General features: G+C 28.7%; 1 protein-coding gene across 3 annotated transcripts in view; it reads left to right on the forward strand.

Annotated features, from left to right (window-relative positions):
* Window positions 1-807: 807 nt before the first annotated feature.
* cu (curled) overlaps window positions 808-15,976 on the forward strand; it is a 62,831-nt gene continuing 47,662 nt past the window's right edge. Inside the window, exon 1 of one of the 3 annotated variants that reach the window (XM_065503300.1) lies at window positions 808-927. In XM_065503300.1, coding sequence (XP_065359372.1) covers window positions 863-927 — 65 coding nt within the window. In that variant the 5' untranslated portion in view covers window positions 808-862. Of the gene's footprint in view, window positions 928-12,789; window positions 12,941-15,976 lie in introns of those variants that run through there. The other 2 variants (XM_065503299.1, XM_065503302.1) reach the window with 2 other exon arrangements.

A 15,976-nucleotide genomic window follows, 5' to 3' on the forward strand; every position in this document is an offset into this window, starting at 1 on the left:
GACAGCCCTTGGCCGACTGAACTCGGGTCATTCCGGTGCGTAGAACCGGCTGTCGTGGGAATGGAAAATAGTTTGTAATAATTTGTCGTAGTGAAATAATATATATATATGAGAGAGTAATATTAGAAAATTTTGTTTTTGACCACACGAATATTCAGTTACGAAATCTGCAGATATATGTATTAAAACAATAATAAGCATATGATTGTTTCTGAAAATAATAATGGAAGAATTGATTTGTAATCCAAATATGATTCATGTTAAATATACCCACTCAAAATAGTTTGGTACGATAATGTAAATAATACCATCATAAATATGAATTCATTTTGATTTTGAAACATTTGTGCTTTTTACTACCCGATTGTGTTAAAATTACAAAAGTACCATAAATAAAAAAAATAGTACCATCACTGATTGGTAGTTTGTTTACATTTTTTACGGTATCCAAAAGCAAGTTGAAAGTTCCAATAATAATAATGGATCCAATAAACAAGTTTTTTCTTCATCTGTGCTTTTAGTTCTTTACTTTATAGGTGAAACGTGTGTGCATGTGCTATGAATGCTCATCTAAAATAAATATTTTTTGGAAATTAGAAAAAGACAAATAAAATAAAATATGTACATAAAAATAACAATAATTTAAAAAGAAAATAAAATATTCATACAAATACAAATGCTAGTGCTAATTCCACAAAATTATTTAATTCGACACTAAAAACAAAGACAACATTTACAAAAGTACAAAAGTCAATTTAAACAAATTAAAGAAAGAAATTTCTAAACTAAAGTATTGTTTATTAAAAACGAAAAGAAAATAAACTAAACAGAAAGTGAATAAAAATAAGTGAATCTACTAAATATGTTGCTAATTTCATCAATTATTTACTATTTTGTGTCATTCTACAAATTGTTTAAGAAATTTCTGTAAGTAAACATTTTCATTTAATTTATTAAGAAAAGTTTGTATACATACAATTATGTATATATGTATAATATTTTGTATGTAAAGACAAGTGTTTATTATTGTATAATACAAGTATATACATACATATGTACATAAATATATACATACATACAATTCAAATTATGTATGTTGGTTTTTTCTTTTATTGTTTGTCCCCAAGAACTTTCCAAATACATAAAAGTGTGGATTTTAATACAAACATACATCCATCCATATATACATTAATATTAATATCAGAGTTGGGAATATTTCATAATAATTAATTGGCGAGAAACATTTTCCTACCCATACACCTAGAATTGACTAACTTTTAGAGCGGGATTTTGACTTGAAGATTGGATATTAAATTATTGTTTTTGGGTCGTGGATTATTTATTTATTGTTGCTGATAAAAAATATAAAATTTGATAATTCCAGTGCTAAGGAATATTTAAGAGACTGGAAAATATAGGTATTATTTGAATAAATTTTTTGTTTTAATCTGCCTTTTTGGTATTTTTCCAATTTATTTTCTCAACACCACAGCCAGCTACAATTTTCATAAATTACTAACTGTTTTGATAGCAAAATGTGACATTTTCTCACGTTATGTATGGTAACCAGCGTTGCCACTCATAAAATATTTTTCCTACCAAATTTCAGATTAAAAACTACCAAAACCTACCAAATTTTAAATATTTGTGAAATGCTATTTGGATTCCTTTCAAAATTAATAGTTAAATTAAAATTATATTATTGCTGCTATAGCAATATGAATATTATTTAATTACACTACAATCATAAATATGTCACATCTAAAAATTGTGTGTGAATGGTTTTATAATTGACCATAAGCCCCATATAAGGCCCATTTCTAAAACTTATTTTAAGGAGCATAAAACTCCTAAAAGTGTTGGTATCCCGACAAAATTCAACACAAATGTCGATCGGTACATAATTGGTCATAGCTGCCCACTTCTGAAAATCATTCACGAAAATAAATTATTGAACTTTTAAAAGAAAAATGTTTTTGCTCACTACTTATTTCTTCTTTTAACATAATTACACACAATTAAAATAACATGTGTTATAATTTTGAAATATTTAAAATGTGTAAATTAAATGTATTATAATACGTTAAAAGTTTTAGTATTGCAAGGCCTTTGGCATTTTTTGAACTGAACACTACTAAATACGTACACATTTAATTTAATTAAGATAATTCTGTCTTCATATTTTATAAATAATTTTATTATTTTGGATTAACATAGTTTTTTTGTTAAGTTTTTTGTTAATTTGTTCTTAAAAATACATATTCAAAAAACTTACCAAAATGCGACAAAAATCGGAACAAACCAACCAAACTACCAAAAGTCAATTTGTTAACTTAAAACTACCAATTTTGGTCCAATTGGACCAAAGCGGCAACGCTGATGGTAACACAGTGTAACACGAAAAAATATAACCATATACGGACACCACTACGTTATAAATGACCAAAAAGAAAAACCCCGTGTCTCCCAGTTTTTCCGAAAGTCATATCATTAGATTTTGCCCCTGTTCAGGTCCTTAGGTAGCAAACCGTTCAAAATTCTAGGAAACAATCAACTACAAAAATGTACCTAAGATCTCATTATTGAGCCTAATTCGGCTACATCGGCATGAGTAGTCGTGTGGCCGTGTAGCTGTGCTGTCGTCAAAATAATCGTCTTCATATAAACGTGTGCATTTTATTATTGACAGATTGAAGTTGGTAGTCTGCTGTCTTGAATGTGTTTAATGCATGACATTTTTAGGAATAATTCTTAACACCATTTATAAGTTAGTAAGAAAAAACTAAAGGAATTAAGTGTTTTTGACCATAAACTAAACTTAAGCATACTTTTAGGCAGCTTTTTAAAAAAATAAATTATTTTGAATTTTTTAAAGTTTTTTGCGATTCTGATCTTGAAGATGTTTTTTTGATTTTGATGTTTGTTCAACTTTTGTTCTTTATGACAAGGGCTACAACTTTGCCTCAGAGAGTAAATCAAAATTCCGAACTGTTTGCAAGATATGAGCCTGAGAAAATGATCACTTTTTTGCAAAAATGGCAGCGAGACCCCAAATCTCTGGGGGCCCATAAAAAACGGGCACTTCATTATTGTAATCAGGGCTTCCCCAGATTGTGTGGTGAGCATTTGCGTCAGCTCCTATAATCACAGAAGTTCTGGCTCAGTCGGATAGAATGAATATATTGTTACGTTTTTACCTTTTAAAAACGAGGGGTTTATTTCCTTTAAATAACCCGGATACTTTTGATTGCAAATAAAATCAGTTTAGCAGTTTAAAATTTGTAACAACTCTTTATTTAAAATGTACAACAACAGTTTAAAATAGTCACTCAGTGTTTTTATTCAGCGTAGCCAATTTAACGCTTTTCGCGTTATATTTAGTGCTTTTTAACAACCCAAAAGTAGTATTTTTTCTTCTTAGCGCTTTTTTGAAAAAGGCGCTAAACCAGCGCGTTTTCCTTATATTGTTTATGATTTGACAAAATGGAAAATCATCTTAAAAATTTCAAATTATGCCAGTGAAAGATAAGACGGAATCATTTTGTTTAGAAGAACTCTGCATAAAATTTCATTAAATAAATGTTTCCCTACATACAAAAAATCTTAGCAAGTATTTTATTCAATTAGTATGTATAGGGAATTTTCAAAATTTCTTCTAGCAACACTAAACTTAATTTAAAATGTCAAAAATGTAACTGAAATATTTTACTTAAAAATAGTATTTTAATGTAAAATGTACTATTGTTCCAGAATTAAAACACCAAATAGTTGAATTTAATGTTATTTTTAGTGATTTTATATTAAAATGTAATTTTTAGCGCCTTTTGACAGTATTGACGGCTCGTTTTGGTTAAAAATAGTTGACAACGCTGGTTTTTATACACATTTATAAATTCGAAGAAATAGACACACTTTATAATGTACAAATATACACTGGTAATGCAGTTGATATCTTTACTTAATGATGTTTCAAATTAGACTCTTTCACTACTGCAGCCGCACTCACTATTTATACACACTGCCATCTGCATCTGAGTAGCCTAGATTGTTCTTAACAGTAAAAACTCGTATATTCAAATTCTAGAGCTTTCGAAATTAATGTAAGCAGCTTAAACATTTAGTAGGGCAACATACTTATAATCAATGCTAATCAACCGCATGCTATCAACATTGTTGATAAGTAGAACCTTCTACTGATGGACATGTTTATAAGTAATAATATTAAAAAGGTTCATAGCCAGTATTCAAGATCTAATTTTATCTGTTGTTTGCGTGGTATTTCGCTCACCGGGTTTACGGCCAATATTTTTGCAGATTTTGCTGATGAAGTGGTTCTTCCTCCGTTGCGGCACTACAAGTGCACACCTTTGAACAAATGCCTTATTGACAGTTTGTCAGCGAGGGTAAGTGTAGCTTTTAATCAATCAGCCAACATGGGTTTCCCCTGCTGACCTTTCAGGTTTTTGTTGATTGTTGTTATTATAATTGTTTTAAAGTGATTCGCATGAGTATGTGCGTAAGGGGATAGACGATCCATGCAGCGACGTCATACATGGACTAGGTAAAGAAGTATTAGAACCGACCCATGCCCTGGCGTCGGAGTGGATCTGTTTGCGACTAGACTTTTTAATCACTAACTACCTATTAAGGTTCTCGGCACAGATTGAAGACCTATTTGGTCGCTTTGTGGGATGCAAACAAAATAAATGTTTTAACACAAAAATTGTATGTCTTGAGTTACAAAACATTTATTTTGATATATATCCCACTCGCATCCCACTAAGCGACCAAATAGGTCTTAAAGGAGAACAACTAAGCTTTCTTTTGAGCAAAACAAATTAAAATTAAAAAAATTCGATTTTGCAAAAAAAAAATCAAAATTGTATGTTTTGAGTTACAAAATATTTTTTTCGATAGATATCCCACTAAGCGACCAAAAACCTCTAAAAGGAATGGACCAAAGCTTTCTTTTGAGCAAAAAAAAAATTTAAAAAGGGGCCATTTATTTTATGTCTTGAGTTTAAAAATATTTATTTTGATAGATATCTCACTCGCATTCCACTAAGCGACCAAATAGGTCTTAAAGTAAAATATCTAAGCAAACAAAATTTAAAAAAAGTTAAAAATTTTATGTTTTGAATTACAAAACATTTAATCCCACTAACCGACCAAATAGGTCTTCAAGGAAAATATCTAAGCTTTCTTTTGAGAAAAAATGCGTATTTCGGAAAAAAATGTCAAATTTTTTTTTCCAAAGATTGAAGAAATCTAAACTATTTGAGATACATTTTGCTAAGAACTATAGATAATAAGTTACATGGATGAGAAAAAACACATACTCAGAAAAATTGTGTCTAAAACCATCCAATAGAACTAACCTTGGTGCAAATTTCATACCGATCGGAAGACATCGATTTCAAAAGTTGGTTAACTTGACATGAAATGCCCCATATGTATATTACTTATATATGTATTTAATCGTATCGTTACTTGGTGCGTTTGAAAAGTTACAGTTTACTGCCGGTATAAACAATTGTAAATCCCATTCCTGGACAAAAGAATTTGTTATTGATAAAACAGTAAATAGTTTCATTTCGTTTGTAAAATGTGCAAGAAAAGTTCATTGTCATGAATACATATTTATGTTGGCATTACCAGTCACAATTAATACACAAGTCCACAAACAGAAAACTTAATTTGTGAAAATTCCATAAATATTTTCTTTGTATTGTTGAAAGAACACGTGAATTGTTTTGAAAATATATGTACCTAGTTGCCAAATTATACAATTTTTAATATGTACTGGAATTCTTTTGTTGAGGTATTGAGTTCATTTTACCGAAATATTTTAATATCTGCGAAATGAAACAAACACGCACACGGTGATTAATTTCATAGGCAAAAATATGAAGGAAATAAAATGTATGGTCTCATCATATTTTTCAAACATATTTTAATGTCACTAGAGGTCATCAAAATCAAGTAATATTTACTAAAATATATTTTATTGAAAATGTTTAAAACACACATTTTCAATAAAATATTGTTACGTTTTAACCTTTTCAAAACGCTGGTTTATTTCCTTTAAATAAACCGGATACTTTTGATTGCAAATAAAAGCCGTTTAGTAGTTTGAAAATTGTAACAACTCTTTATTTCTTTAAAATGTACAACAACAGAATTAAATAGCCACTAAATGTTTTTTTATACAGGTTTATAAATTCTCAGAATTGCAGACACAATTTATAATGTACACGAATTTACTTGAAAAACACAACACACTTTAAGGCACTCAGATGATGTTTCGAAAAGCGTCTCTGATAAACTCACTAACGACTGCAACCTCTACTGATTATTCGAAATCGAATACAGCGTTGCCAACTTACAATCAAATCAACTGAAAGCTTTTATTTAACAATGCCCACAGATATGTTACAGTTTTACAGAACTGTTACTTGAAAGCATTATGCTATTTTTAAATCAGCCGTTAAAATCGTTATATTTGAATTCAAGTACAATTTCGTAACAATATATTTACAAAAACGTTACAAAAGTAATTATCAAAAATTAACTTTAACAGATTTTCTATTAGTTTTCTCTTGAAAAACAAAATCTATCTACATATTATTTTTTATTATAGGGTATCCAAATTTCAATATCACTTGCTTCTGAGCTAACATTTTGCTTAGAATTATTTGTTTAAACATAAAGATTAGTTAATACATTATGGCGATATGACCTATTTTTGCATTACGACCTCCCTGTAATAACTTGACCCTACAATTTCTGTTTCGAGATCCATTCCAAAATCGTTCAGTATTTTTTTTTCTAAATTACAAAAATTTATGTTTAGAAATTTAACTTATTGGGGTAACTTATATAATTTTGAACATAATGGTTGTATTTAATTTGTTAGATTTCAAAATAAAAATTCTCAATATAATATCATATTGTGGCATCCCTAGATATCACTTTTACTCCTCTGCTATTTAAAAATGCCATCATAAAAAAATATTAAAAAAAATAGGTAATAATAATAAAAGTAATTATTTTTATTCGTTATTCGAATCAAGACATTTTTAAATTTATCATAAAAAGTTGTTCGATTATTCGAAAGATAAATTCGTAAGTTAAATACGTCCCACAACTATGTTAACTACATAACATAATACTGTTAAATAAAGTGAATTTGAAAAAGTTAGTTTTTTTTTGGCAAAACCGCAATAAAATAAATTTATTCATCAATTAAAGAAAATACTTTGAATTTAAACTTTTAGTTAAAAAAAAAACTTCCGGGCCTGTCACAGAATTCCATTCCGATCGAAAGTGGAATTAATTCCGCATTTTGCTTCTTCAGAAAAAGTAAAACGAAAATTTCTTTCGGAATGAAACCACTTTCAGTTTTCAAAGTGGAATTGATATTTCTTTGTATTTATTTATTTTTCTAAAAATTTTCATCAATTTCTGTACCAAAACCTTCACCTTTGTTTTGATATTAAAAACGTTGTCAAATTAAAATCAGAAATATAGAATTATTAAATTTTTTTGGAATTAATAAGTTACACGGAATCTGAAGAACCTAAAACGAAGTCGATCGGAATAAAAACTACGGAATTGAAACCATTCCGAACAAAATGTGTGACAGGCCTGTTCTTCATATTAAGATTAAAATTCGACATACTGTGTGAAAGCTGGGATGGAGTAGATATCAAAACTAGATAGGGTATATCCAGTTGTTTCTCAGGGAGATTGTTTTAACATTTATGTTCTTTCCTAAATGGCCCCTATAACACTTTGAACATTAATGTTTAAACAATTTTGAAACAAATTCCGCCCCTCGTAGCGCCCTCCCTGAGAAACAACTGGTTATACCCTATATAGTTTTGATATCCACTCCCTCTCAGCTTTCACCCATTATGTCGAAACCCCATTCAGGTCTGCCCGACAATGAACTTGAATACTACATATAAACACTGTAATTTTAATCTTAATATGTAGATGTTTTTTTTTTATTTTTTAACTAAAAGTTTAAATTTAAAGTATTTTCTTTAATTGATGAAAAAAAAATTAATTTTAATGCGTTTTTGCAAAAAAAAAAACTAAGTTTTTCAAATTCACTTTATTTAACAGTGCTTTTTTATGTAGTTACCATAGATGTGGAACGTATTTAACTTACGAATTTATCTTCACACCCATTTATTTTTATTATATGGAGATAATTATTTTAGCAGAAACTTCTGTGTTATTGTACTGAATTAAATTAAATTTGACGTATTTATTTATGTAGCTATTACAGCAGTTGTATTAAAATATATGTATTACTTTTTTATAGTTTCATGACGTTTATTTTTTTAAATTAGCTGTATTGACTAGACTATTATAACTTGTATCTTTTATAATAAATTGTTGCTGATTAGCTTTTGCTTGTAGAGATTTGAACTGCAATATTCTGGATAAATTAAGTTTTAGTTGGTGATTGGGAGTTTTTAAAAAAATTCTCTACCAAAAGCAAATTTAATACGACATAAAAACTGTATTAAACCAATCTATACAAGTATTCTTATCTTATTAATTACATGTACATATTAGAGTTTCGGTTTTAATCGAAACCGTGTGTTTTCATGACTTAAAACCGAAACTAACAATTATTTTTCGGTTTTTATACCCTTCACCATGAGTGGGTATTCAAGGAAAAAAGTCTACATACACCCTATGATTTATTTTAATTAATTTACATAATAAAAACAATAATAACAAAAACATTAAAAATACATACAGCTACAAAAAAATAAATATTAAGGGTCCTCATGTAAACGCTTATATGTCTCGCAAACTGTGCAATCTGTGCATTTTTACACTCTCGCAAATGAACTGTCAAAAAATGTATGGAAATTCGTTTGCACAACTCCGATAAGTTTGCGCGTCAATTTAGACTCGCAAACTTGAATTTATTGTGCATTTGATGAATCAGCTGCTTTTGTTTATTTTTATTTATAAGAAATAAAAATCAAAAAATATAAAACTTGTGTGCATGTGAAATTTGTGTAACTTTGGAACAGAATGATTGGATTAAATGGCATTGTGTCTGAAAACATTAACGAACAGATAGAATATAAACAAAATCTTCCAAACTATGTATACCACCATTTGTTCCAAAGATTTAACTTTCATTCAACATTTTTCAAATTAAAATGTATGCAATTTGAACAAATTTTTTTAAAAGCTTTTGTTGAATTTATTTTTATTTGACATTTTTATCAAATATAAATTTTCTGTATAAACTTGCGCAAAATTGAAAAGGTGAGTTCATGAAACACGTCGCGCAAATTTTGCACATTTGCCCAAATGGGAAACTTAAGCGTTTAAATGAGTACCCTTATTATTTCAAAATTTTATATAAAATTAATAAATAAAAATTAACTCTTAATATTTGGTTGGTACACCTTGGGCATCAATAAGACGTGCGTTAATTTCACCAAATTCTCTGTAATAGATGGTGTTTTTCGGCGTATGCTCGAAAAAGAGCGGGTCGTTATCTAGTTGGAAAAACCATTGATTTCCCAGGACCAAACTATCAACAAATGCCTTAATATTCTGTTCCAATATATTTTTATATTGATAGCGGTCCATGTTACGCTCGACAAAAACCAAACGACCCACTCCAGATGACGCCATGACACCCAAACCATAACTTTGCCTCCACCATGTTTGAACGAATATTATACCTAATATTCTTTGGATCAAATGCAGTGTTTGGTTTTCTCCAAACTTTGGACAACACGTTTCGAAAAATCCATACCCTTGTTCATATGAGCTTTAAAAAATTCAAGCCAAAGTTTACGATTCTTCGCTGAAAGGTTTTTTGGGTGTTGTTCTGCTATTAAATACGTTGTCATGTAAAATTTTTATAATTGTTCGTGGAGTAACAATATTATTGGAACATTTTTCGATCTTTTCCGCCAATTTTTGATATATCAGGACATTATGACAATATGAATGATAATAGACCTTGTGAATTGACAAATAATGTTTATCCCCAATAATTTCTATGTTATATTTTTTTCATATTATTTTTTACTTCAAACAGTCTTAATTATAAATACCTTAAACATTGCTATAACATCTTTTTTAATTTTTGCCACTAATTCTCTAAAACTTCAAAATCGTAGGATGTATTTAGACTTTTTTCCTTGACTGTATATAAGTTTGTCATTCCGATTGTAATTTCTACATTTTTCATTTGTGACCCCACAAAGTATGTTTATTCTGGATCGTTATAGATATCGGTGCTGATATAGCAATGTCCGTCTGTATGTTGAAATCAACTTTCCCTATTCCCTAAATAACTTACATACATGATTGCTCGAGAAAATCGGCGTACAAATGGCTGAGATCTATGTATATCTGGATTACTTAGTAATTTATATGTACAATATGGATATCAAATGATAGATATTTCAAAGTCATTTGCAACGACGTATATAAGGCCATAGTAAGTTGGATCTACAATGGATGGATATTAAAAAAGTTTATCTCAGTTTTATTTCAATTTAAAGTGATTCATCCGCCTCTATAAAAAACATCATTTATTATAAATTTAAAAGTGTAAGATCTATGAATCGGAGATATCAGGATATCATAATTATTAGAAAGTTGCTTTCCTCAGATATGAAAATAATAACTAAATTCGATGAAATTTTTTTTATTTCTATATATTAGCACATTGAAGCTTTTTAAGTTGATGTAGTTACTTAATACTATTTATTGAAGGGTTAATAAAAAATTTAAAAAATTATTTGCTGTTGCTATTATTTTTTCCAACACTGTAATAGATTCAAAAATATTTATAACCATACAATTTAATCAAACTTTGGTTTGTACTCATAATCTAATGGCAAGGTCGATTTTATACCAAAACAAACAATATTAATTTTATTGTTTTGTTTGTAAATTATTGAGAGAACATTACCAATGTTAATAACAAAGTACATAATTAACTAAACGATTTTACATTGTTTATACCCTACACCACCATAGTGGGGAGGGTACATTGCGTTAGTGCTGATGTTTGTAATGCCCAAAAGTATTCTGATGGACTCAGAATCACTTTCTGTATCGATTTAACGACTTCCGTCCGTCCATATAGACCTTGTGCGCAAAGTACGCAATTTTGAAGATATTTCGATGAAATTGGGCACATACATTTTCAGAGCTAGGACTGGTAGAAATCGGTCCATTATTTCACCAAACCCCCAAGATCCAAATGTCCTCCTAGATCGGAAACTCTCCTGTCAAAGACCTAACTCAGTTGTCAAAAACCTAAGTGGTTAGAATGTATTAGTAAATAAACTGTGTAAAAACAAAAACAACAGTCGTATGTGTGATTATTAGGGGGCGGATTTTCATGCATTTATTATTGGAAAATATGCGCCTAAAATATGCATAAAAAAAACAAAATATGACCTAAAAATTAAAAAAATGCATTTATTTTTGTCAATAAAAAACATAAAATAATTAAGTATAGATCGATCAATCTCCAAAAAATTTTTTTTTAAAAATTAAAAAAAAAATTGGAGAAAACTTTTTTTAAAAAAATTAAAAAAAGAATTTGCATAAAAAAATTTAAAAACAAATTAATTTTGTTTAAATAAAAATATTTAAAAAAATATTTTTAAGTATAATTTTACTTGTTTTGATTATTGAAACTGGTAGAAATCGGTACATTATTTCACCAAACCCCCATACAAATGTCTCTCCCAGAATATGTCGTTTAAAATGGGTAAATAACACTATGCTACACCAAAAATATGCAGGGGTTCTCATATAGCAATTATGTTTTATTTGATTCCATAGAGTTGGGAAATACTTATAGTTGTTCACGATCACTTTGCGGAATACCAGTTCGGTATTGCAAACCCTAATGTGATTTATACAAATCTATATGAATTTTTACAAAAGAGAAACCTTTGTTATGTCGGAGATCGCAACTTTTCACGACTCTCTTATTAGGCAACACTGCAAAGAACTGTTTATTTAAGAATTTATAACATTTAGTTTATATTTATTATATGTACATTTATGTAGATATGTACTATGTGCAAGTATAAATAAAATGTTATTGTATTTTCATACATTTAAACAATTATCGTTGTTATCCTTATCACAAAATGACTGAGTGAGTGACTGACTGGCTGGCTGACTGACTGGCCTGTGTTTTGTTCTCCCTCGTTGGTTTTGTTTTTATGCTCGTTCTGTATTTTCTAGTAAAAACTGAAAATAATAAACATACTTATAATAAATTAAATAAATGTGTTAAACAGTAACAGTAACAAAACAAAAAAAACTCAAAATAAACTGTTTATATTTGTTTTTATTTTGATTTTGATTTTATTATGTATTTTTTAGTCGTTTTTTTATTATTTTCATTTACCACTCATAGTCGGATGACGACGATGACTTATAGGAATCACGATTTTCTTTTGGGTATAAAGATTCTCGAGTATTTTCTTTGCGTTTTAGTTGATTTTTGATCGGACTACAAAAAAGAAACGTTGTTTTCATTAATCGACAATCGCGCTATTCGGAATAATTTATTAAATAAAAATAATAATCACACACAAATGCTGCAGTCACAATAGTAGAAAAAAGTGTCTAATTAAAGTCTTGTAGTTTAAAAGATTATAAAATTCAAGGCTTACAAGTTTGTTCTTCTTTTATAATATTGTTAATAATGTGAACAAAGGAACAAGTTGAAAATAATGAAACATAATTTGAAATTATGAAATAATTTTATCAGTTTTATAAATAAACGAAAATTTGTTGTTGTTTTTTTAAACGTGTTTATTGTGGCTCAATTGACAGACTGACCTGAATTGAATTGAATTTAAAATTCGAATTCTGTAAAGTCACTCCCCAAATAAGGATTTAATCTAAAGAAATGGTAAGTTCAATTTTCAAATCAAATGAATGAATAAATAAATAAGTGTTACAATTGCAATGCCTCGGAAATCCTGTTGTTCCCCATCCCTCTATTGAGAGGTACAGTCTAGTAAAGAATATTGAAATTAATAACATTTTCTTTATTTATAACAATTTGTTGTTGCTATGTGGGGAGTATAAATATTTACACATTTTATATGCTCCAATTCTTTTGTGGTTGTTGTTTTTGTTATTGTTGTTGTTGTTGGATTGTGATAATGTTATCATTTCATTGTCTCAATTACTGTCGCAATGCGAAGTGCACCTATTACAGACATTGTTTGTAACACACAGTTATCGTTCCTTCCGATAATGTCTCCAGAGTTTACAATCGACATTAAAAGTTTAGAAGTTCACATTTGATTTGAATGTTTGAATTAAGGAAATGAGCAATGAAAATATACAATTCAGTAGACCAGTAGTTGTTGAAATCATCGAAAGTATTAAATGCTTAAAATGACATGATAATAGGATATTGTAAGAATATTCAGAGACAGCCTAGCTGCCAGAATTCTCACAGGTGAAAGTATGAAATTCATATTGGTTTCACTTGTCCGGAATTTTAAAATATAACTCATGAAATGAAGACATTATGCAATGGCATGAATTCACCGGGGTGGAATAGAACGAATAGCATCCTGAATATGAACACACCAGTATTATGAAGGCTAATAGCTGTCTTTACAGATCATATTGAATTGAAATCGCACCGTTCGTAAATGTCGCATTCAGACAATGACGTCTGTAGGGCGAGTGGGGAGGAGGACGAAACTTTGGAGCTTTTGGTCGAATAAGAACGTAATAATAGCTCCGGCTTGAAGACTGAGGTGTTACATAGTGGAAACTGAGATTATAAACTAGATTGAAAATGATGGGATAGCGGTATAATTTTTCTAAATCCCACAATGGGAGATATATTCGACCCATTATATGAACAATTGTTGTCTCAATTCAATATGGGAATTCCACAATAATGAAAACCACGACTGAAAAAACAAAAACCCTTGAAACTTTTTTTTAAAGATGATTTTAATAGGAGAAACACTAAAATGTTATTTAGAGCGTATTACATAATTTTGAGGGCAAAAATAATAGTTTAAATTGACTACATTTAATTATACCCTTAACCTACGTGAGAAGGCTATATATAAGTTTGTCATTCCGTTTGTAATTTCTACATTTTTCATTTCCGACCCTATAAATCCTTATAGATAGTGGAGTCGATTAAGCCATGCCCGTTTGTCTGTTGAAATCAATTTTCTGAAGACCCCAGATATCTTCGGGATCCAAATCTTCAATAATTCTGTCAGACATGCTTTCGAGAAGTTTCCTATTTAAAATCAGCAAAGTCGGTCCACAAATTGCTGAGATATAAGGAAAAAACCAGGACAACCTAGTTTTTTGACCTACACACAGTTACGATTTTTTAAAAAAGTCCCAAAAAGTAGAACGTACGTATACTTCAGTAATTGTGTGTATATCTGGATTACTAAGTCATTAATATAGACAATTTGGATATCTAATGATAGATATTTCAAAGATCTTTGCAACGACGTATATAAGATCATAGTAAGTTGGAAAAAATAATTTTTAAACCGAATTTTCTTTTTTCATAAAATTTTTTTTGCTAAATATTGTAAAAACTAAAAAAAAATTTTAAAATTAAAAAAAACAATTCTTTAAATTAAAAAGTTTTTTTTTCCAAAAAATTAAAAAACTGAAAAAAATAAATTTTGTTTACCTAAAAATATTTAAAATTTGTATATTGAAGTATAATTTGGTGAAGGGTATATAAGATTCGGCACAGCCGAATATAACTCTCTTACTTGTTTTTTTTAAGATATAGTACCCTCTGAATGGAACATAAAGACCAAATTATTTTTCACATACTCTTATTTTTGCAAAATCTATCCCACTCTATAGGCGTATAAATCTCTCAGATAACCTATAGTAAAAAACACTCTCATATTTCAGAAATACTGTTGAAAGAATATTAAAATATTAACAATAAAGTAAAAAAAATTTAAATTGCCAGTACTTTTGTCTACATTTCGGATACTAAGTTTATATCATTTCAACAAGTATATCACAACTTGACCAATTTCGACAATGGACCAATTTCAGTAAAAATATTTTTTAACCAGAGATTTTGAAACAAAACTGAAATGTCATTGATCGCAAATACTTACCTCGAACGCTTACAAAAAGTTAGTTATATGTTACTACGTTTATACGTAGCCTATTCGCAAATAAAAATTATTTGCAATTAACTAACTCACTGTTTATAAGTCGGAAAATTTATGTTTTTATGTGATGCCGGATGGTAAACTTTAATAAATAAAAGTAATGTTTTTGAACAAAATATGATAAATTTTTTATTTTTTAAATGCAAAAATGATAGAATCTAAAATTCATATTTGTCTCGCAATCCAATTAATGCAAAAACACAATGAAATATTTAAAAAAAGTCTTAATAAACTAAAAATGTTAAAACATATGGCAATGCTTAAAATCTTATTTGCAAATAGTGTCGTTAATCAGGAATTGTTTTCGTGAGTTAGCTATTCGCAAATAAAAAATTAATTCACTGTTTATGCGGCAAATTTTTCTAAATGCAATATTTTTATTTGCGAATAAGCCGTGCGTATAAACGTAGTATGTATGTGCAAGTCAGTTTAAGGAATAAGCGTGAACTGCTCCCCAGTCTTCGGAAAAAACTACTTATGTGTAAAATAATCTAAACTAAAATAAGAATTATATTAAGGTTTTGTATGGTGTGTTCCTATTGTATTTTATATAATAAGTGTAGTGTATTATTTAGTCGGGCTTTACCTACATACTTATGTATACTTCCATATTTTTCTTGTGTTTATTTTGCTCATTTATTTCAATAGCAATTTTGTAATTTTTGGTTCCGTTTAAGGCTGCCAATTTTATTTTAGCATCTTATTATTTCTTAAAATAAAACGAAATGGTTTTTTTTTATAAATACATACGT

Source organism: Calliphora vicina, chromosome 3 (assembly GCF_958450345.1).
Source record: "Calliphora vicina chromosome 3, idCalVici1.1, whole genome shotgun sequence".
Lineage (NCBI taxonomy): Eukaryota > Metazoa > Arthropoda > Insecta > Diptera > Calliphoridae > Calliphora > Calliphora vicina.